The sequence below is a fragment of the Clarias gariepinus genome, chromosome 25 (assembly GCF_024256425.1).
Source record: "Clarias gariepinus isolate MV-2021 ecotype Netherlands chromosome 25, CGAR_prim_01v2, whole genome shotgun sequence".
Lineage (NCBI taxonomy): Eukaryota > Metazoa > Chordata > Actinopteri > Siluriformes > Clariidae > Clarias > Clarias gariepinus.
In genome coordinates, this window is record NC_071124.1 from 442,501 (window position 1) to 466,428 (window position 23,928).

Genomic DNA, 23,928 nt, shown 5'->3' on the forward strand with positions numbered 1-23,928 from the left:
CATTAAATTAAAGCGTTAAAGAAGACAGGAACATGAAATGAGAATGAATCACACATCCAGACCACACCCAAAACATGACCCAGTAAACCAGCAGGCCGCTCAGACTGCTCCCTCCATCCTAACCGTTTGTTCTTACTGTTGCTGGTTCTTTGCTATAATTAGCGAGTCACAGTTTTTCTCGCGGGTTCTTGTTGGCGCAGGGGGTTTAATAATGACATCAGGGAAAAAAGTTTACAAAATGAAATCTAAAAGCACGTCAGAGGACAAGAACCGAGAGCAGAGCTAGGGTAAAACACGGAGCAGAACCCCAGTGGAGGGTCTGAGGGAGTTCACACAACACACACACACACACACACACACACACACACACACGCGCGAACACTGAGCGCTACGTCACGCTGTGGAGCTCCGGGTCTGTCTCTGTGTGCCGCGGTGTGTTTAATGAGGAACAGGTGCACACACTCAGCACTGAGCATGACCAGGTGTGTGTGTGTGTGTCTGCTGGGTAGTGTAGTCTCTATCAGGACACAGCGTCTGTTCTAAGATATTATTATTCATACAATATTTAATTAAACATTAAACCCAAAGCATGATGTAATGTTTTTATGTTTTAAATAAAACACTTTTACCAAATTGAGTATAAGCATCTACTATATGTGTGTGTATGTGTGGTACCAGGCCGTGGTGGTGACGGACGGTGAGAGGATTTTGGGACTGGGAGATTTGGGATGTTATGGGATGGGAATTCCAGTGGGAAAACTGGCTCTTTACACGGCGTGTGGGGGAATTCCACCTCAGAAGTGTCTGCCTATCATGCTGGACGTGGGAACAGATAATGAGGTAAACACACACACACACATGCACGCTTGCACAGAGCTCCATTACATGTCAGACCCTCCCAGTGTAATCCCAGTGTGTAATAATTTCAGGGTGTAATAATTTCAGTGTTTTATAATCCCACTGTAGTCATCGCAGTGTGTAATAATCCCATCTTAATCACAATATGTTATAATCCCAGTGTATAATAAACCCAGTGTGTTATAATCCCAGTGTGTTTTAATTCTAGTGTAATCCCAGTGTAATCCCAGTGTTATAATCCTAGTGTGTAATAATTTCAGTGTGTAATAATTTCAGTGTTTTATAATCCCACTGTAGTCATCGCAGTGTGTAATAATCCCAGTTCAATCCCAATGTGTTATAATCCCAGTTTTTTTAAATCCCAGTGTGTCACAATCACAGTGGAATCCTAGTGGAATCCCAGTGTGTAATAATCCCATCTTAATCCCAATATGTTATAATCCCAGTGTATAATAATTCCAGTGTGTTATAATCCCAGTGTGTTATAATTTTAGTGTAATCTCAGTGTTATAATCCCAGTGTAATAATTCCATTGTTTTATAATCCCAGTGTGTTATAATCCCAGTGTAATTATTGCAGTGTGTAATTATCTCAGTGTAATCCCAATGTGTTATAATCCCAGTGTGTTAATATCCCAGTGTGTTTTAATCCCAGTGTAATCCTAGTGCAATCCCAGTGTGTTATAATTCTAGTATAATCACAGTGTAATCCCAGTGTGTTATAATCCTAGTGTATAATAATCCCAGTGTAAAGACTGGGATTATTATCTTTTCTTTAAAATATTTTCTTTCTTTTGGAATGGAGTCTTCTTTCCTCCAAGGTCTGTGGTGGTGTTCCAGTGTGTTATAATCCCAGTGTAAAATAATCCCAGTGTGTTATAATCCCAGTGTGTAATAATCTTCTCCTTCTTCTTCATTTTATTTGTGTCCACCGGTGATTGGAATCCACTTTGTTGTATTACTGCCACCTTCTGGTCTTAATCTCCCCATCGGCCTTTAAGTCTAAATCCTCTTTTTTTAGTCCAGTTGATCTTCAGCAGCCGATCACATATTTTATTCCTCGTCATCTTTTTCCTTTTTATAAAATACTTCTCACAGCGTACTCAACTTTTCTGAATTATTAAATGTTCATCTCTTGAAGGTTGGGTGGAGCACAGTTTTATTTGTTTCTATTTTTGTATCGGGCCTGGATTACATAAGCAAATAAAAGATTCCCCCCTATTTGTGTTTTATAATCCCATCGTTATATTAAAGTGTCCTATAATCCTAGTGAGTCATAATCCCAGTGTCCCATTACTGAGTGTCCTATAATCTCAAGTGTCATGGTCCCAGTGTTGTATTCCCCATGTTCCTATAATCCCAGGGTTGTATATACTGTAGTGTGTGTTGGTGTTATCGTACAGCAGGTTGTCGTGTCACACAGTCATAGGAGTTTATTTTTAACAAAGGCTGTAGATCAGCGGCTGTCTAATCTAAGGGCAAGGTCGAGTTTGTGTACTGAAGTGATTTACTGTGTGTGTCTGTGCGTGTGTGTGTGTGCGCGTGTGTGTGTTTGTATTTTATGGCACTGATGCTTACATGTGGAACTGAAGCGTCGCCTCGCTGTCCTTTAAAACCACAACAGCTTCAGTATCGGCTTTGATTCAAAGCAACCTCAGACCAGAATAACTGTGTGTGTGTGTGTGTGTGTGTGTGTGTGTGTGTGTGTGTTTCAAAAGGACTATAGGAGGAGTTCCCAATGAAATCTGTGTTATACATGATTGTGTGTGTGTGTGTGTGTGTGTGTGTGTGTGTGTGTGTATACAGAAGCAGTGGTAAACTGAACAGCATCCTTCACACACACACACACACACACACTCTCTGCGTGTCTTATGTAGATCTGAGATTTAAAGGGCCAGTCACCGGCCGGAGCCTCTGTGCAGTGAAGCGTGAAGTAAGGGAGACTGTTAGCATTAGCGTTAGCGCTCTAACAGGCTGGGATGTGGTTGAAGACGTGAGGTCTCGAGCATCACACCAGGACAGAGACAGTTACTCACTGGTGCACTTTAATTCCACTCATGACATTCCCACCTGTATGTCCTGTCATCATCTACAGGTGCATAGAAACAGGATATTCCTCAAGCACCTTAATGTATTCAGCTCGATTCCCATCTGACTGCATTATTGTAAACAGTGCCATAGTTGAATTTTTTCGATGTGTATCATCCGTTTTGGTGACGAAGTTGGAGAGGACAGACTAGGATGGTCTGGACGTGTGCAGGAGGGATGAGGGGTTCATCAGGAGGAGAGAGATGGAGCTGTCAGGCACCAGGAGAAGAGGACGGAGCAGGGGCAGACTCATGGATGTGGTGAGGGAGGTTTGAGGGACAAAGACAGAGTTAGATGGAGACAAACGTCTGCTGTGGCGACCCCTAAAGGGACCCGCTGAAAGAGGAAGAAGAAGAAGAAGAAGATGAAGGGAGGGTTAAAGGTGGCGCTATGGAGGCAATGTTTTATTTATTGCCTTTGGAAACCTGATCATTTCTGCCCCCTAGTGGTTGTCATTCCATCATAACACACAGGAGTCAACACACACACACACACACACACACACACAGTGCTGCATTACTGTGGATCCTCTCAGACGAATCTCACATCAGTGCAGCCTGAGGACATTCAGGGCAAACTTCAACATATTCACAACAGATGACAGACCTGGTGTGTGTGTGTGTGTGTGTGTGTGTGTGTGTGTGTGTGTGTGTTTCAGGTTAGCTATTAATGAAAGATGTGTCATTAGAGGATTAAATTTGCAGCCGTTTCATACAAAATAAAAGCCTGAAGGAAAAGAGAGTGTAGTGGGGTAACGGGCGGGGAGTGGAGGGGTAACGGGGTGTGGAGGGGTAACGGGCGGGGAGTGGAGGGGTAACGGGGTGTGAAGGGGTAACAGGTGGAGAGTGGAGAGGTAACGGGGAGTGGAGGGGTAACAGGTGGGGAGTGGAGGGGTAACAGGTGGAGAGTGGAGGGGTAACAGGCGCGGTGTGGAGGGGTAACAGGCGCGGTGTGGAGGGGTATCGGGGTGTGGAGGGGTAACGGGGTGTGAAGGGGTAACAGGTGGAGAGTGGAGAGGTAACGGGGAGTGGAGGGGTAACGGGGTGTGGAGGGGTAACGGGCAGGGAGTGGAGGGGTAACAGGCGCGGTGTGGAGGGGTATCGGGGTGTGGAGGGGTAATGGGCGGGGTGTGGAGGGGTAACAGGGGTTAAAGGGGTAATGGGCGGGGCTGAGAGTTTCCCACTGTCTGTTGTAATTGTGTGTCCTATTAACTGATAAGTGTGACTGATGAGACGTAAATACAGGCAGTCCATTAGCCTGTGTGTGTGTGTGTGTGTGTGTGTGTGTGTGTGTGTGTGTGTCTAAATGTCATGTAAACACCATCCACAAGCTGTCCTTCTCCTGTTATAAACACTTCTATCATTGTTTGTGTGTGTGTTCTGTTATATAAACAGTGTCTATCTGTCTCTCAAGTGTACACACACACACACACACACACACACACACACACACACACACAGAGGATGTCACTCATTACTGTATGTGTGTGTAATATTTAATAACATTAATGTGTTTATGGAACAAATACACATATACAGTATACAAAACACACACACACACATACAGTACAACACACACACACACACACACACACACACAACACACACAAACACAGAAACACACACACACACACATACAGTACAACACACACACACACACACACACACACAACACACACAAACACAGAAACACACACACACACATACAGTACAACACACACACACACACACACACACAACACACACAAACACAGAAACACACACACACACACATACAGTACAACACACACACACACACACACACACACAACACACACAAACACAGAAACACACACACACACACATACAGTACAACACACACACACACACACACACACACACACAACACACACAAACACAGAAACACACACACACACATACAGTACAACACACACACACACACACACACACACACACACACACACACACACACACACACACACACACACACACACACACACACACACACAACACACACAAACACAGAAACACACACACACACATACAGTACAACACACAAACACACGCACCTACACACACACACACACACACACACACACACACACACACACACACACACACACACACATTGTCCAACCTTTTCAGCCAGACAGGTTTAGTCTTATTACACTCTCCTCGCTGAGAGACAGTAATAATGTGGCCCTTCATACACACACACACACACACACACACACACACACACACACACACACACACACACACACACACACACATTGTCCAACCTTTTCAGCCAGACAGGTTTAGTCTCATTACACTCTCCTCGCTGAGAGACAGTAATAATGTGGCCCTTCATACACACACACACACACACACACACACACACACACACACACACACACACACACACACACACACAAAAGAAAGTTTGGTGATGTCATCTCACACAATGCGGTGTCTGTGTGGTTTGTGGCCGGTGTAAAGTACAAAATCCTCCTCTCTCTCTCTCTCTCTCTCTCTCTCTCTCTCTCTTTCTTTCTTTCTTTCTTGCTGTGTTGATGCAGAAGCCTCACCTGAAACAGAGTGAACACACACACACACACACACACACACACACACTAAATAACCAGGCTTAATCTGTAAAAGAAAGAAAGAGATTGTTTCTCATGATCTCATTACTTATTTCAGCCAGCCCTCCCCTCGCCCCCCCCTCGCCCATCCCTCGCCCCCCCTCGTTCCCCCCCCGCCCCCCGAGGAACCCAGTGGCCTGACTTTCTTTTATTTATTCAGTTCTTTTATTTTCCACCCAAAGTGGCAGCAGATTTAACAGTAGATTTAACAGCTGCTGCTCCTCCAGGTTGAGGCTGATGTCCTGAAGTCGAGCTTCTGGTTTTAGATGATTGGACCGCTCTAAACTTATTACAGCTTCATAACTTTAGAAGATTGGGGTAATTAGGGGTGCACAGGGGTAATTAGGGGTCACGTCCACACTGTTGCCTTAATAGTTTGGGGCAGAATACCTCCATGGTGAGACCAGTAAGACAAAGAAGCTCGATCTAAAATACTTCATCTCTTTCCTACTGTAGCTTCTCTTCTTCTCCTCACCTTCTTCATTTTCAGTTTCCACTGGAGTTCATGGGGTTACAGATCATCGACACAGATGTGGTGCGGTGACCTGGAACAGAATCTTTAGTGCTGTAAGACTGGATGGAGTGAACTTCTTCAGTCTGTTTTAAACAGATCTCCATCATTTGCCCTGAGCGTATCTAATTAATGTGGTGAGGGAAATGAGCGGATGATATCAGATTGGGTTTGTGGTAAAGAACATCTGCAGCACTGAGACTGATATTATTATGTTATGAATAGCAGCATACTTTTTTTAACAGATTAGCAAATCCCAGTTCTGGAACTACTGCAACCTCGGACAAATACACTGATGTTTCCAAAGAAAACCATCAGACGTCAGGGTGAGCTTTTTAAAGCACTGCTTCACTTGTTCCTAGTCTGATGTTCCTGGCAGAAAGAAGCTGCTTTTGACGGGAAATAAAAATATCCAGATGTGTGGAGTGTAAAGGAGAGATGGTTGCAGGAGGAGATGAAGCCTAGCATAATAATAACTGTAGATTTGTTTAAAGAAGGGTTTTAGAGAAGGACAGCGACAGCAGGGCGGCGCCGTGACACACTGGGTAGCATGGACATCTCACAGGTCCAGGGATTCTTCTAAGCTCAGGGCACGCTAACTGCTGAGCTCCACATGTTCTCTTTATGCTGGGGTTCCTCAGGGTTCTCCAGGTTCCTCGACTGTCTAAAAACATTCAGGTAGATGAACTGGTAATGCCAAACTGGTAACCCGTCCAGTTAATACTGGCTTTCCAAAGTGTCTAAAACTTTATAACATGTAAGTTACTGATTGGAATGTCGGCGGGTTGAGGTCCAGCTCTGCTAGCTTGCCGCTGTTGGGCCCTTGAGCGAGGCCCTTAACCTGACTCTACACTCTGACCCCAGCCTACTAACAAGCAGCTGGGATATGTGAAGGATTTCTCTGTGCAGTGTATATGTGACGAATAAAGGCTGAGATTTTAGATTTCAGGCTAAAATGAATTAGAAGAAGCATGTGATATCCTTCACCCTCACCAGCTTGGTTAGACATCAGCTAATGTTAGCTCATGGACAGGAACCAGCCAAGTGCAAACTGGAAGGAAATGGAGCGAAAGCCAGAAAGAAAGTTTTGATCTTGATCTCTGGTTCATGTTTATGTCAGAGATGCTGATTCCAAGCTGGTTTCAGATTAGATTGATTGGACACACTAGATTAGATTGGATTAGATTAGATTGAATTAGATTACATTGGATTGGATCGCATTAGATTGGATTGGATTAGATTAAACGAGATCAAATTGGATTAGATCACACTAGATTAGATTGCATTAGATCACATTAGATTGGATTGAATTAGACTGGATTGGAGTAGATTAAACTGGATCAGATTGGATTAGATCACATTAGATTGGATTGGATCACACTAGATCATATTGGATTGGATCACACTAGATTGGATTGGATTAAATTAGATTAGATTAGATTAGATTACATTAGATTGCATTAGATTGGATTGCATCTAATTGCATTAGATTGGATCAGATCACGCTAGATTAGATTGGATTAGATCTCATAAGATTAGACTGGATTAGATCACACTAGATCAGATTGGATTGGATCACACTAGATTAGATTGGATAAAATTAGATTAGATTAAATTAGATTGCATTAGATTGGATTGGATTAGATTAAACTAGATTAGATTGGATTAGATCACCTTGGATTGGATTGGATTAGACTGGATTGGATTAGATTAAATCTCTACAGTTGACTTGATAATGAATCCCCTCTGACATACACTAAGCAGTAACTTATAACATTATTATTTTCTGTGTGTGTGTGTGTGTGTGTGTTTTCAGGAGCTTTTGAAAGACCCTCTTTACATCGGACTGAGACACAGGCGTGTTCGAGGCGAGGCTTATGATGAACTACTGGAAGAGTTTATGAAGGCTGTAACTGACAGGTAGAACACGAGCTCTTCTGATACTCATTCAATTCAAATTCAAATTTTATTTGTCACATACACAGTCATATACAGTACGATATGCAGTGAAATGCTTATACGACCGCTAGTAACCTTAAAAAAAAAAACTTATACGTTAGAAATAAATATGAAGAATATGGAGAGAAATACTAAAGGAAATAAATTTAACTAGTAAAATAAAATGTACAAATAAGGGCATAATAAAAATATAAAAAAATATAGAAATATAGAAGAAAAAAAGAAAGTATATATATAAAATTTGAAAGTGGCTAATGGTTGTGCAAATATGCATAAAAAGTGACTTATTAAAGTGTCTTGTGCCATGGTCGAGAATGAAAATATAAATATGTAGTGCAAGTGTGTATGAATGTGTCCATGATTGTCCATGATTGTTCAGTCAATGTTGGGAGTTTAAATGGAAGTTATTACTCCTGTGTGGTGATGTGATTGAGAGACCTTATCGCCTGCGGGAAGAAGCTCCTCCTCAGTCTCTCTGTGTTGACCTTCAGGGAGCAGAAACGATTCCTGACCGCAACAGAGAGAACAGTCCATTGTTGGGATGGCTGAGGTCCTTCACGATCTTCCTGGCCTTGGTCCAGCACCGCTTTCTGTAGATTGAGTGCAGGTCAGGGAGCTCGGTGCGGACGATGCGCTCAGCTGATCGCACCACCCTCTGTAGAGCTCGTCTGTCCTGCATGGTGCTGTTCCCGAACCAGGTCATGATGTTTTCCGTCAGGATGCTCTCTATGGTACAGGAGTAGAAATTCCTGAGCACCTTATAGGGCAGTCTAAAGTCTCTCAAGCGTCTGAGGTGGTAGAGACGCTGTCGGGCCTTTTTCACCACAGTGTTGATGTGACAGGACCATGACAGGTCCTGCGTGATGTGAACACCGAGGTATCGGAAGTTGTCCACTCTCTCCACTGTGCTCTCATTGATGATGGGGGTCTAGTAGTTCCTCTCCTGCTTTGTACTAAAGAGCTGACTTATCATTGTTGGTGATCAGGTCCACCACGACAGTGTCGTCAGCAAACTTGATGGCGGTGGAGTTGGTAGTGGCCACGCAGTCATGGGTGTACAAAGAGTACAGCAGGGGGCTCAGAACACAACCCTGGAGGGCTCCAGTGCTGAGAGTGATGGAGGCTGAGACGTACCCGCCCATCCTTACTGCCTGTGGTCTGCCAGTTAGGAGGTTGGAGATCCACTGACACATAGATAAGTTGAGTCCCAGGTGCTCCAGCTTGGTGGTGAGTGTGGAGGGAATTATGGTATTAAATGCAGAGCTGTAGTCGATGAAGAGCATTTTAACATAATTCCCTTTCTGAGTGTCCAGGTGAGTAAGTGATGTGTGGAGGAGATGAGAGATTGCATCGTCTGTGGAACGGTTCGGGCGTTATGCAAACTGTAGTGGGTCCAGTGGGTCTGGTAGTGAAGAGATGATGAAGTCTCTGACCAGGCGTTCAAAGCACTTCATCACAACTGAGGTGAGGGCTACAGGGCGGTAGTCATTAAGAGAAGCAGGTTTCTTTGGGACAGGAACAATGATGGACTCTTTGAAGCATGTGGGGATCACCGACTGAGATAAAGAGATGTTAAATATCTCAGTGAACACAGGTGCTAGCTGGTCTGCGCAGGCTCTGAGGATATGACCTGAGATGCCGTCTGGTCCTGCTGCTTTCCTGGTGTTCACTCTCTTGAAGACTCTCCTCACGTCGTGCTCGGTGATGATGAGCACATTTCCGGTGCTGGCAGTGTCTTCCTGTCTGCAGCCGTTAGCGCCACTAGCATTAGCATCACTATCGCTAGCGTCTTTAGCTGCAGCCTCGAAGCGAGCATAGAATGTGTCACGTCCGCGTTCGTCATACCGGATGTTGGTGCTTTATAATCCGTAATTGTCGTTAGTCCCTGCCACAGGCTCCTAGAGTCACTCTGTTGGAGCTGTGACTCTAGTTTCCTCCCGTAGCGCTGCTTCGCCTCTTTCACCGCCTTCCAGACGTTATATGATGCAGCCTTGTATGGTTCCATGTCCCCCGACGTGCTGTGTCTGGTGCTGTGTGAGTGCCTCATGCAGCTCGCATAAGGCAGTGTCCGTGTCCGCTTGTGGTGGAATATAAACGGCGCTGATTATGACCGATGTAAACTCCCGAGGTAGATAAAAAGGACGACACATGATGGACAGTAGTTCCGGGTTTGGTGTGCAGGAGCGTGTTAGTGGAACAACGCTCGCGCTGTTGCACCAGCTGCTGTTCACCATTAAACACACGCCGCCTCCCCTTGACTTCCCCGAGTCCCGCGTCCTGTCCATGCGGTGAACCGAGAAGAACTCGGCCGGCTGAATGGCGTGGTCCGGCACCGCTGGGTTCAGCCATGTCTCGGTGAAGCAGAGGAGATTGCAGTCCCGTATGTCTCTCTGGAACTTTATCCTGGCCCTGAGGTCATCGAGCTTGTTTTCCAGTGACTGGACGTTGGCGAGCAGGATGTTAGGCAGAGGTGTGCGGTGTGCATGGGCTCTCAGCCTGTTCCTGACGCCGGCTCGTTTCCCTCGGGGCCGCCGCTTCGCGTCGCGTCCTTTGTTGTCCCTCAGGATCTCACTCGGCCAGCTCGGATCCGGAGTTAAAAAACGTCGAATTGTGAGTACATTGTACACCAATAGAAACAAGAGTGTCTCTATCATAACTAATGTACTCCATGGTGATGATTTTGCCGGTTTTAAAACACTGTAAACTAACTTAAAAAACAAAAACAAAGAAAAGGTGGTCGGAGCAGTCGTGACGGCTGCCAACCTCACCTTGGCATCCGGTGAGGTCATCAGTGTGTGTGTGTGTGGTTGTGTGTGGGAGTGAGTGTGTGTGTGTGTGAGTGTAAGTGAGTGTGTGTGTGTGGGTTTAAGTGAGTGTGAGTGAGTGTGAATGAGTGTGAGTGAGCATGAGTGGTGTGTAAGGTGTGTAAGTGAGAGTGTGAGTGAGTGTAAGTGTGTGAGTGTGAGGTGTGTGTGTGTAAGGTGTGTGAATGAGAGTGTAAGTGAGTGTGAAAAATGCCATTAAAATAATAATAATAAAAAAAAATCTCTTTCAGCGAGTCTCTCTATCTCTCTCTGTGTTTATTCTTTTTTTCTCTGTATTTCTCCCTACATCTCTTTCTCTCTCTCTCCCTCTCTCTCTCTGGTGCATGCTGGGAGGTGGTGTGAGAGCAAATCTTTTGAAAATTTTTTAACACTTTTGAGCTTTTTTCTTCTAAAGCACAAACATAAATAAATATATTAGACATCTAACAATAGCGATCACATGACGTTATTAGTTTAAACCCGTGGGTGTGTGGAGCTGTTGACTCTCGTGGCGGGGTGCAGGGATGGCGGCTCACCCGAGCGGTGCGGTCCGTCCTCTCTCACTCCGTCACGGGGTGCGCTGTGAGGTGAGCGCCGTGGTGTCGGTGGAGCAGGTGTTACTGGCGGTGTGAGAGTGTATCGGGTGTGAGAACATCGTGACGGCATCGCGGATGAACAAGGCCGTGGTGGTGTTGTTAAGGAGAGGGAACTCGTACATCAGCTGACTGAAAATGGAATAAAGTTAAGTGGAGAACTTTATTCCGTTACTCCACTGGGTGCAACAACAATGAAGGTCACCGTGTCGAACGTTCCTCCTTTTATCCCCGCTGAGGATATAAAGAGGGAACTGTCTCGGTTCGGTAAGATCGTGAGCAGTACGAGGATGGTGTCCCTAAACTGTAAAAACCCCGCGTAAAGAACCACTTGTAAAACTTTTCTCCTTATCTTCTTTTACTTTCTTTAATGGATAATTTAAAAATAGGCTCCTTTAACATGAATGGTGGCAGAGATAGAAGAAAAAGAGCAGTAGTAGGAGACTTTATAACACTAAAGAACTTTAATGTTGTCTTCCTACAGGAGACACATACCGTAGTGACCAAGCCTGAGACTGAGTGGGCCATGTGGTGGGAAGGGAAACCTTTTCTACATCACGGTTCCAACGTCAGTGCTGATGTGCCGATACTTTTTAATAAAGCAGTGGGAATGAGAGGGGTTAAAGTAACAGAATTAGTGAAAGGTCGAGTTTTAATGATAAAAGCAGAAATAAAAAAGGAAGTTTTTACTTTTTTAAATGTGGACGCCCCTAACAATAGCATCGAGAGAGTCCCACTTTTTAATAGAATAAAATATACCATACAAAGAAGTGGAATGAGTGGAATAGTAATGAGAGTGGACTGGAACTGCACAATAGACTAGACCAAAACGGTGAGGAACCACACCCAAAGTCTGCTGAGGAGTTCGAGGAGCTCTTAAGCAGAGTGGTCTGGTTGAGAAAATCCACATGGGTCAAAGTTAATGATATAAAGATCACTGCAGCGAGACTGGACAGGTTTTACATCACCACATCACACAGAAAACCATCTCCCCACTGGCTTCTCGGATCATCATCTGATTAGCATAGAGCTAATGATACCAAACACAAAAAGGCAGGGCTTATAGTGGCGTTTTAATATAAAACTTTTACAGGACGAGATCTTTTATGAAAAATTTAAAGTTTTATGAAAGGAATGGAAAGATAGAAAAGGGGATTTTAGCAGTTTGGTCTCTTGGTGGGAGGTGGGAAAACATCAAATAAAAAAATTCTGCAAAAACTACACTGAGCACACATCAGACACTTTTAAAACCACTATAAAAGAACACGAGGCAGAAATTATTTAAACAGAAAGCAAAATGGTCAGCAAGAACAACGTCAGAATGGGCCGTGTCCTGGAAGAGAAAAGAAGAGCTCTGAGCTCCTTCCTCCATGAACAGGCCAAAACAGCCCTGATTAGACATCGTATCTCCCGCATCAAGGACATGGATGCTCCCAGTGCTTCCTTCTGTAATCTGTCCAGAAACACTAAACCCCAAAATCAGATGGTGTATCTGACACGAGCAGATGGAACAACAATCTTCACAGACGTCTTCACTCAGCTCTACAGTGCAGAGCCCCGTGATCCATCCTGCAGAGAGGAACTACTCAGGTACGCCTTTACCACTGCTCTGGTTCCCGTGCCGGTTCCCAATTTTGAAACCAGTGTCGCGCTTTTCCACAAAAAAAAATAACGTCCAGTGCCCTAAAATAACAAGTGGTGGGCGGAGTTATAGGGAGCGTAAAAAAAAAAAGGGAGACCCAAAGTCCGTTAATGTGGAGCGCGGACGAAACAAAAGCACTTTTAGCAATTTGGACATCCGCCAAGATTCAGCAGAAATTGGAAAATTGCTTTAAGAAAAAAAAAGTGTATGAGGAAATAAGAGAAGAACTAATAGTCGCAGGCTTCACACGAACAACCGAACAACCGACTAGCTTAGTGAATATGCTAGTTGTCTATTTCGATCTCTTTCAGCGGTTATAACACGTTGAATAAGCTGCCTTTGGATACTGAAATACATTTTTATAGTTTGGAGAATAACTAGTAAACTGTCTAGTGTAAATGCGGGCCAGTTCTCGGTGGTTCCCAGTCCGGCACCTGGCACCAGCACCAGTGTAGTGGAAATGAGGTAAGGAAGCTTCCAAAACTGTCTCTGGATCAAAGCACTGTGCTGGACGCAGAACTTGAGCTACAGGAATTAACTGATGTTGTTCAGCAGCTTGCAACAGGATGCTCACCAGGAATAGACGGACTGCCGAGTAAATTTTATAATCATTTCTGGAATGTAATCTGATCTCTATGAAGTGTTTAAATGTGCTTTTAACAGTGGGAAGCTACCGGTGAGCTGCACAAGGGTGGTTTTATTACTGATCCCAAAAAAAGGAGGCTTGGGTTAACTGAAGAACCGGTGGAGACCGGTGTCACTACTATGCAGTAACTACAAAATACTTTCAAAGTGCCTCGCAAACAGACTGAAACAGTGCATGCACTCAGTAGTTCACAATAATCAGACATACTGCATACCTCACCGCACCATCACCGACATCTTTTTCTAATAAGAGGCTTTCGATTGAGTTGACCATGAATACCTTTTCCAGACACTTGAATCCTTTGGTACACGAAACTAGTTTTTATGGCGGATTTATCTTTTATACTCTGAGGTTGCTTTTAGGTGGTCTCAGCTGCCCTTTCCAAATGAAACGGGGAATAAGACAGGGGTGTCCACTGCCTGGACAACTCTATAGTCCTGCCATAGAACCCTTGCTACACAAGCTAAGAGTCGAGCTACAGAGCTCTCCTGTCAGAGAGCCACAGGAGAGACTTGTGCTGTCAGCGTATGCCGAAGACAGAACTGTTTTTATTAAAACAGTTATATATATATATAGTTTATTATACTTAGCTAGTTAGTTTTTGTTAATTTATGTTGTAATTTATGTTAGGTCTCTCTGTCCTGTCTCTGCTAGCCAGTTAACTAGGCCTCTTGGTTAGCTAGTTTAGTGTGTCTGTTAATTTATGTTGTAAGTTTATGTTGCATGTAGCACCTTGGTCCTGGAGGAACGTTGTTTCGTTTCACTGTGTACTAACTGTATATGGTTGAAGTGACAATAAAGCCGACTTGAACTTGAACTTGAAAAATCAAGATGACATTCAAGCTCTGACTGGGAACCTAAGCATCTATGCAAGAGCTTCCTCAGCACGTGTGAACTGGTAAAATTAGAGAGTTTTTTAATTGGGCAATGGCAGGAAACATGCTCTGGCACCACCTCATTGTTCTTGAACCCCCTGAGACATTAATCAGAGAAGTGCATAGAAAGTTGGTAAATTATTTTTGGACTGGCCAGCACTGGTCCCGAGCCTCGGTGCTATATCTACCTTGTTACTCAGAAAACAAGGCCCAGGTTTATCCCATTTGAAGTGCTCATCATTAATGTTGCACTCAGAGAAATACATAAACCCGCGCTATATTTTACCCCCGGGGCCATATGTCGATTTTCTTAAAGAGTTTGGACATTTGCTGTCAGACCTATTGATTAACTCTGACAAAGTGTTGATTGTAGGAGACTCACATTTATGGACTTACTAAATTCCTTTGGGGTTAAACAGAATATAAATGGAGCAACTCACCGCTGTAATCATATGCTAGATTTAATTATATCCCATGGTATAGATGTCTCTAATATGGAGATCTTAACTCAAAGTGATGATATCACAGATCATCACCTCCTGATATATACTCTACCCGTAGAACAGATTAGCTGTGTCTGTTAGACCCAATCCCAACCAGATTTCTAAAAGAAGTGATGCTTACGGTTGCAGAGCCACTCCTAAACATTATTAATACCTCATTATATCTAGGTCACGTCCCTAAACCTTTCAAGTTGGCAGTTATTAAGCCTCTTCTTAAAATATCTAATTTAAACCCAAATGTAATAACAAATTACAGACCGATTTCAAACCTTCTGTTTATATCAAACATATTAGAAAATATCAGCTTAAATATGCACATTCTTGCAGGAAAACAACATCCTCGAAGAATTTCAGTCAGGTTTCAGGCCCCATCATAGTACAGAAACTGCACTAGTTACAATTGCAAGGCTGCATCTCAATACTAGTCTTACTTGATCTTAGTGCTGCATTCGACACTATAGATCATAATATTTTCAGAGATCGCCTACAAAATCATAAAGGTATTCAGTGACAGGCATTAAAATGGTTTAGATCATACCTGTCTAATCAATACCATTGTGTAGATCTAAATGGAGAACCGTCTGGTGTAATGCCAGTGAAATATGGGGTCCCACAAGGGTTCGTTTTAGGAACTTTGCTGTTTTCAATGTACATGCTTCTCTTGGGTAACATCATTAGAAGACATGGGATTAGTTTCCATTGTTATGCTGATGATACCCAATTATATATCTCAACAAAACCAGACGAAATACCCAAGTTGTCAAGATTAACCGAGTGTGTCCAGGACATAAAAGATTGGATGACCAATAACTTTCTCTTACTAAATTCCAAAAACCAGTACACAACAGCTCTCACAATTCAGCTTGTGTGTAGAAAGATTGTACCAGCTTCAGTAGATAAAGGCCAATCCTGTGATGATCCTGAGGCATCCAGAGAAGGACCAGCTCCAGCTGGATTCTGCTTTATTATGGTTTGGAGCTACACATGCTGCTCCTGAGCTCCCAGTGATCCAGACCCCATCTGCCCTCTGACTCGTCCCTGTGCTGAACTGGACTTCATGTTAATTTAAATAACTTCTGTTATAATGAACGCTGGAGGTCCCTGTACAAACCACTCATAGAAAAAGCGCACAGCCGATTTTGTCCAGATGTGGGACGTTTTATGCTCCATAGACGGGGGTGAGGTCTTTTTCACCTGTATTTTATCTCATTTTTATGTGCTGGTTTTATATACTACTGTAGGTTTATTAATGTACCTTTTAAACATCGCCCTAATACACCAGCTCAGCACTGTACACACCCGACCGAGTCCCAAGTCCCATTGCTAAGCTTCTTTTCCCAGATTGCTGAATGAATGTTTTTCTGCTCTTTTATTTATATATCTATATATTTTATTAATTTATTTTTTTTACTTACTTGTTTATTTTTCCCCTCCCCCTCTTCCACTTATTAATAACTAGTCTACCTTTTTCTCTTTGTACTTAACCACCTTGCCTTATTTATTTATTTGATTAATTATTTGTCTTTAGAAAATGTGGATACAAAACCATTGTAAAATAAAGGAACGTTTAAAGTCAAAAGTCTCCCTCTCTCCATCTCTCTCTGCTTCTTTCTCACCCCCCCCCTCACTCTCTCTCTCTTTCTCTCCATTATGGCAGTAATGGATGTTGTATGTGCATAGTTGAGCTGTTGCGTTACAGGAATGTAGCCTCTAAGTTTGTGTTTGTGTACGTGTGTGTGAGAGAGAGAGATCGAGTGTGTGTGAGTGTGTGTGTATGTATGTGAGTGAGTGTGTGTGTGTGTGAGTGTGTGTGTGTGTGTGTGTGTGTGAGTGTGTGTGTGTGTGTATGTATGTGAGTGAGTGTATGTGTGTGTGTGTGTGTGTGTATGTATGTGAGTGAGTGTATGTGTGTGTGTGTGTGTGTGAGTGTGTGTGTGTGTGTGTGAGTGTGTGTGTGTGTGTATGTATGTGAGTGAGTGTGTGTCTGTGTGAGTGTGTGTGTGTGAGTGTGTGTGTGTGTATGTATGTGAGTGAGTGTATGTGTGTGTGTGTGTGTGAGTGTGTGTGTGAGTGTGTGTGTGTGCATGTGTGTGTGTGTGAGTGTGTGTGTCCGTCTCTGGGACCTCGGCTCCATAATAACGGGGTTTGATATGAAATGATGAAGAGTGTCTGCGTTCTTTTCTGAAAGAGCGACTCTGTGGAAAATCCAGTGATGAGGGGTTTGAGTGGGTTTGAGTGGGTTTGAGTGGGTTTGAGTGGGTTTGAGTGGGTTTGAGGGGGTTTGAGGGGGTTTGAGTCGGTTTAAGGGGGTCTGAGGGGTTTGGATCAGATCACGACTGACCGACTGCAGCGTCGCCACTTTAATAAAAACATACTTTACATTCTTAATTCATGAGCTGAGGCTTAAACCCTCACTCCATTATCAAACTGATGCAGTGAGGAGTGTGTGTGTGATTTCCTCTCCTGCTCACACTCATTCATACAAACTGTGTGTGTGTGTGTGTGTGTGTAATACTCTTCCTAAAATGTGAATTAAAGTGCTGGAGTTGGAGACCCGACCTTAACAGACATCTTAGAGAGCATATTTATAAAATTCCTGCACTGTCACAGCGCCCCCTGGTGGCTGCTACACAAAGCAGTGACCTCATCACTTTATTTTATGTAAAAATGGCCAAACACACATGATTCTGGTCTGGCAACTCTGACTACAGTGTTTCGCAAAAGTATTCACACCCCTTTGTTGTCTCGTTACAAACACAAACGTAAATGTATTTTATTGTGATTTTATGTGACAGACCGACACATTTACATTTAGCAGACGCTTTTATCCAGAGCGACATATATATATATGTTTTTATCTCATTAAACATCTGAGCAGTTAAGGGGTTAAGGGCCGCACTCTAGGGCCCAACAGTGGCAGATTGGTGGTTGTGGGGTTTGAACCTGGGATCTTCTGAACCGTAGTCCAATGCCTTAAGCACTGAGCGACCCCTGACCCCTGACACAAAGCGGCGTATCAGTGTGAAGTGGAAGGAAAATAATAAATGTTTTTCAAAATGTTTTACTAATAAATATATGAAAAGTGTGGTGTGAATTTGTATACTTTTGTGAATACGGGTGCGAGGTGCCCTATTAGCATGTCTGCATCGCTGTGGATATTAAACAGCGCCCCCTGCAGGATGGACAAATATAATCTTAAATGTGTTTAATACATTAGGTGCTTTTTATTTCAGTTTGTACCAGAAAAAAGAAATTGTGTGTGTGTGTGTGTGTGTGTGTGTGTGTAGGTATGGGAAGAACTGTCTGATCCAGTTTGAGGATTTTGCCAACGTTAATGCTTTCCGATTGCTGAAGAAATACCGCAACCAATATCTTACCTTTAATGATGATATACAAGGTACTGGAACACACCCACAACCCCAGACCCCCCCCCCCCCACCGCCACACACACACACACACACACACACACACACATACACACACTTTTAAACACTCTTGTCACTGACATACCCCTCCATACATGCGCGTGTGTGTGTGTGTGTGTGTGTGTGTGTGTGTGTGTGTGTGTGTGTGTGTGTGTTGTGCAGGTACAGCGGCGGTGGCGGTGGCCGGACTCCTCGCTGCACTGCGCGTCACTAAGAGCAGGATGTCGGATCACACTGTGGTGTTCCAGGGGGCGGGCGAGGTCAGGGCTCCTCCTCTTACTCTCATGGATGAAGTTTAGGGGAGACACACCTGTAATGTGTGTGTGTGTGTGTGTGTGTGTGTGTGTGTGTGTGTGTGTGTGTTCAGGCTGCGATGGGCATCGCCGAGCTCATCGTCATGGCCATGGAGAAAGAAGGGCTTCCACATGCCGAGTGTGTGAGGAGGATTTGGATGGTCGACTCGAAGGGTCTCATCGTCAAGGTGAAGTGTGTTAAAGTACTTTAATATAAGATTGAATCCTTCAGGAATGATGACGAGCTGAGGATCTGTGTGTGTGTGTGTGTGTGTGTGTGTGTGTGTGTGTGTGTGTGTGTCTCAGGGGCGAGATCATTTGACTCCAGAGAAGCAGAGGTTTGCTCATGATCACGCTCAGATGAAGAGTTTAGAGGACGTTGTTCAGGATCTGAAGCCCACGGCTATCATCGGTGAGGATCTCAATCCTACAGCAGCTTACATCACATTAAAACAGTATCACACTCCAGGTTGTGCTGTCGTGCTGAATATCAGCATGGTTGTGAATGTGGGTTTAGTCAGACAGCTGCTCTCTCATGAGTACTGCGGACCGTACAGACCTACTCTCACCCACGCTGAGACACACAGTTAGTGTCATTAACCACTGGACAACACCTGGGACACGCCCACTCATACACAGAGTTACACCTCACAGTGCTGTTACTGTCTGTTATCAGCGCTCGGGGAATAACGCCTCTCATCTAATCAGATCACTCGCTCAGGACTAACTGTTGTATAATAAAAGATCACATGTACATAGTCTAATAAGGTTGAGTAATTTCTAGCAGCCAGAGCTTTAGTGTGATGACTAACGCAGGTGTTAAATACATTAAAGCAGTGATCAATGATTTACCAAACAAATGCTTCACTGCTTTAATCTATTTATCACCTGCTTGATTTATCAGTTCTGTAGATGAGTTCCGCTCCTCACACAGTTAGAGCTGCTGCAACGTTAATTACTTTCACTTTAGTCACTCGGTATTACTGACGGAGCTCAGGGGTAATAAAGTGTAACAGCTCAGCAACACATCAACCATATAAAAGTAGGTGAAAGTAAGAGAGTTCTAACAGAGTTCTAAGGGAGTTCTAACAGCATTCTAACAGAGTTCTAAGAGAGTCAAAACAGAGTTCTAACAGAATCCTAACAAAGTTCTAAGAGAGTTCTAACAGAATTCTGATTTTTAAGAAAGTTCTAAGAGAGTTCTAACAGAGTTCTAAGAGAGTTCTAATAGAGGTCCAAGGGAGTTCTAACAGAGTTCTAACAGAGTTCTGATTTCTAAGAACGTTCTAAGAGAGTTCTAACAGCGTTCTTACAGCATTCTTACAGAGTTCTAAAAGAGTTCTAACAGAGTTCTAACAGAGTTCTAAGAAAGTTCTAATAGAGGTCCAAGGGAGTTCTAACAGAGTTCTAACAGAGTTCTGAGAGAGTTCTAACAGAGTTCTAACAGAGTTCTGATTTCTAAGAATGTTCTAAGAGAGTTCTAAGAGAGTTCTTACAGAGTTCTTACAGAGTTCTAAGAGAGTTCTAACAGAGTTCTAAGAGAGTTTTAAGAGAGTTCTAAGAGAGTTCTAACAGAATTCTGTTTTCTAAGTACGTTCTAAGAGAGTTCTAACAGCGTTCTTACAGAGTTCTAAAAGAGTTCTAACAGAGTTCTAAGAGAGTTCTTACAGAGTTCTAAGAGAGTTCTAAGAGAGTTCTAACTGAGTTCTAACAGAATTCTGATTTCTAAGAAAGTTCTAAAAGAGTTCTAACAGAGTTTTAAGAGAGTTCTAAGAGAGTTCTAAGAGAGTTCTAATAGAGTTCTAAGAGAATTCTGATTTCTAAGAAAGTTCTAAGAGAGTTCTAACAGAGTTCTAAGGGAGTCAAAACAGAGTTCTGAGAGAGTTCTAACAGAATTCAGATTTCTTAGAAAGTTCTAAGAGAGTTCTAACAGAGTTCTAAAAGAGTTCTAAGAGAGTTCTAACAGAGTTCTAACAGAATCCTAACAAAGTTCTAAGAGAGTTTTAACAGAATTCTGATTTCTAAGAAAGTTCTAAGAGAGTTCTAACAGCGTTCTAAGAGAGTTCTGACAGCATTCTAACAGAGTTCTAAGAGAGTTCTAACAGAGTTCTAACAGAGTTCTAAGAGAGTTCTAATAGAGGTCCAAGGGAGTTCTAACAATGTTCTAACAGAGTTCTGAGAGAGTTCTAACAGAATTCTGATTTCTAAGAACGTTCTAAGAGAGTTCTAACAGCGTTCTTACAGAGTTCTAAGAAAGTTCTAACAGAGTTCTAAGAGAGTTCTAAGAGAGTTCTAACAGAATTCTGATTTCTAAGAAAGTTCTAACAGAGTTCTAACAGAGTTCTAAGGGAGTCAAAACAGAGTTCTGAGAGAGTTCTAACAGAATTCAGATTTCTTAGAAAGTTCTAAGAGAGTTTTAACAGAGTTCTAACAGAGTTTTAACAGAATCCTAACAGAGTTTTAACAGAATCCTAACAAAGTTCTAAGAGAGTTTTAACAGAGTTCTAACAGAGTTTTAACAGAATCCTAACAAAGTTCTAAGAGAGTTTTAACAGAATCCTAACAGAGTTTTAACAGAATCCTAACAAAGTTCTAAGAGAGTTTTAACAGAGTTCTAACAGAGTTTTAACAGAATCCTAACAAAGTTCTAAGAGAGTTTTAACAGAGTTCTAACAGAGTTTTAACAGAATCCTAACAAAGTTCTAAGAGAGTTTTAACAGAGTTCTAACAGAGTTTTAACAGAATCCTAACAAAGTTCTAAGAGAGTTTTAACAGCGTTCTGAGTTCTAAGAGCGTTCTAAGGGAGTTCTAAGGGAGTTCTAAGGGAGTTCTAAGAGAGTGCTGACTGATGGAGCCGGATGTGGAGTTCACACGTTGTGTTTATAGGAGTTTATGTTATTATGACAGAATCAACCATCCAGTAGATTCAGAACATTTAAAAGGAACTCATTTTAAACTGAATGTAATGAACCTACACGCTTATTATTTTTCTAAGCGCGCATGCTAACAGTCACTTCCTGTGGTGGTTGGTAGGCGTGGCGGCCGTAGCGGGAGCGTTTACAGAGCGCATCATCAGGAGCATGGCTGCCTTCAACCAGCGGCCCATCGTCTTCGCTCTGAGTAACCCCACCAGTAAAGCCGAGTGTACGGCCGAGCAGTGTTACACACTCACACAGGTAACACTGCAGTGTGTGTGTGTGTGTGTGTGTGTGTGTGTGTGTGTGTGTGTTTAATGATGTTGGTAACGACTGTGTGCTTTATTACACTGCGGTTACGTTATAATTATAGAAGTGACAATTTTTTTTGTGTGCGTGTGTGTTTGTAAGGGGCGGGGCATATTTGCCAGCGGGAGCCCCTTTGACCCCGTGACCCTGGCGGATGGGCGTACACTGTTCCCAGGTCAGGGTAATAACGCCTACGTGTTCCCGGGCGTGGCTCTCGGAGTAATAGCGTGCAGCATGTCTCACATTCCCGAGCAGATATTCCTCATCACAGCTGAGGTGAAACACACACTCTCTCTCTCTCTCACACACACACACACACACACACACACACACACGGTTGGTGTCTGCTTTTCTATTCCTCGGACTGTTTCTCTAAATCACACATTTTATCTCTAATAAATTAATATAAATCTCTAGTGATTATCTGTAGCACTGGGGTGCGTTTATTTTTACACACAGACCGCCCTGGTGTTTTCATCACTATCATCACATTGTCACCTCAATAGATCAGATTGACTCTAACAGTGTGAGGAACACACCGTGGCTCATTATTCTTTTTTCATTTTTCATTTCATACACACACAATTCTACATCACGTACATTAAATGCACTGATATATCAACCCAATTCAGGGGTGCTAATACTTTTGGCGTAACCGTTTCAGACGATCGCTGAGTTGGTGACGGAGAAGGACCTGGCTGAGGGGAGACTGTACCCTCCTCTCACCCTCATCCGGGACGTCTCCTTTAAAATAGCAGTCAAGGTGAGAGCCCTGATGTTTATTACACTAGTGTGTGTGTGTGTGTGTGTGTGTGTGTGTGTGTGTGTGTGTGTCTGTGTGTGTGTGTCTGTGGTACTTAAGGAACTAAACAGGACTTTTACAGTACCATAAAAGGACCTCCTGTGGCACCTGTGTGTTGGTGATGTGCACATGGAGCACAGAGCACTACCATGTGGCAGATACACACACACACACACACACACACACACACACTTCATGGAACACTAGTGATGAGGAAGAGTACTGGAGGACGCTCGGTACCTTTGTTTCAGAGAGTCTTCCTGTCCTAGACAACTAAACACACTATCAGAAATTTGTAAAAGCTTATTGTTTTTTTTTTGCCTCCTTTGTGTGTGTGTGTATGTGTGTGTGTGTGTGTGTGTGTGTGTGTGTGAGCAGATTGTAGAGTACGCCTACAAACAAAAGATGGCGCTGTTGCAGCCTGAACCAGCTGATAAAGAGGCGTTAGTGCGCTCACACGTCTACAGCACCGACTACGACAACTTCACCGTCGACTCGTACCGCTGGCCAGAGGACGCCATGAACATCCAGACCTGCAGACTCTGATCACTCCACACACACACACACACACACACACACGCATGCGCACACACACACACACAGATTCAGAAGCTTGTAATGTATTTTCAATCTGTCACAACAACCTGCTGCAACAGTAAACACCTACCTACAGGGGTGCCTAAACTTATGAATGTGCAGATATTTAACCAAATAAAATGTAATAAAGTTTCCTCTTAGACACAGATGTGTGAAAATGTCTGCCGTGTCCAAATGTCCTCCCGGCTGCAGGTCACAACACATCAGAGTGACTCTCAGGGACAGGTGAGAGGGACAGGTGAGAGGGACAGGAGCGAGGGACAGGAGCGAGGGACAGGTGAGTGGGACAGGAGCGAGGGACAGGTGAGAGGGACAGGAGCAAGGGACAGGTGAGAGGGACAGGTGAGAGGGACAGGAGCGAGGGACAGGAGCGAGGGACAGGTGAGTGGGACAGGAGCGAGGGACAGGTGAGAGGGACAGGAGCAAGGGACAGGTGAGAGGGACAGGTGAGTGGGACAGGAGCGAGGGACAGGAGCGAGGGAC

General features: G+C 43.6%; 1 protein-coding gene across 1 annotated transcript in view; it reads left to right on the plus strand.

Moving 5' to 3' along the window:
• me1 (malic enzyme 1, NADP(+)-dependent, cytosolic) overlaps positions 1-23,591 on the plus strand; it is a 62,402-nt gene extending 38,811 nt beyond the window's left edge. The window contains exons 5-14 of the mRNA XM_053486898.1: positions 679-840; positions 7,899-8,002; positions 18,392-18,501; positions 18,692-18,789; positions 18,897-19,010; positions 19,129-19,234; positions 21,856-21,998; positions 22,149-22,322; positions 22,711-22,809; positions 23,227-23,591. Of these exons, the coding sequence (XP_053342873.1) occupies positions 679-840; positions 7,899-8,002; positions 18,392-18,501; positions 18,692-18,789; positions 18,897-19,010; positions 19,129-19,234; positions 21,856-21,998; positions 22,149-22,322; positions 22,711-22,809; positions 23,227-23,394 (1,278 nt within the window). The 3' untranslated portion in view covers positions 23,395-23,591. The remainder of the gene's footprint in view (positions 1-678; positions 841-7,898; positions 8,003-18,391; positions 18,502-18,691; positions 18,790-18,896; positions 19,011-19,128; positions 19,235-21,855; positions 21,999-22,148; positions 22,323-22,710; positions 22,810-23,226) is intronic.
• Positions 23,592-23,928: the final 337 nt, after the last annotated feature.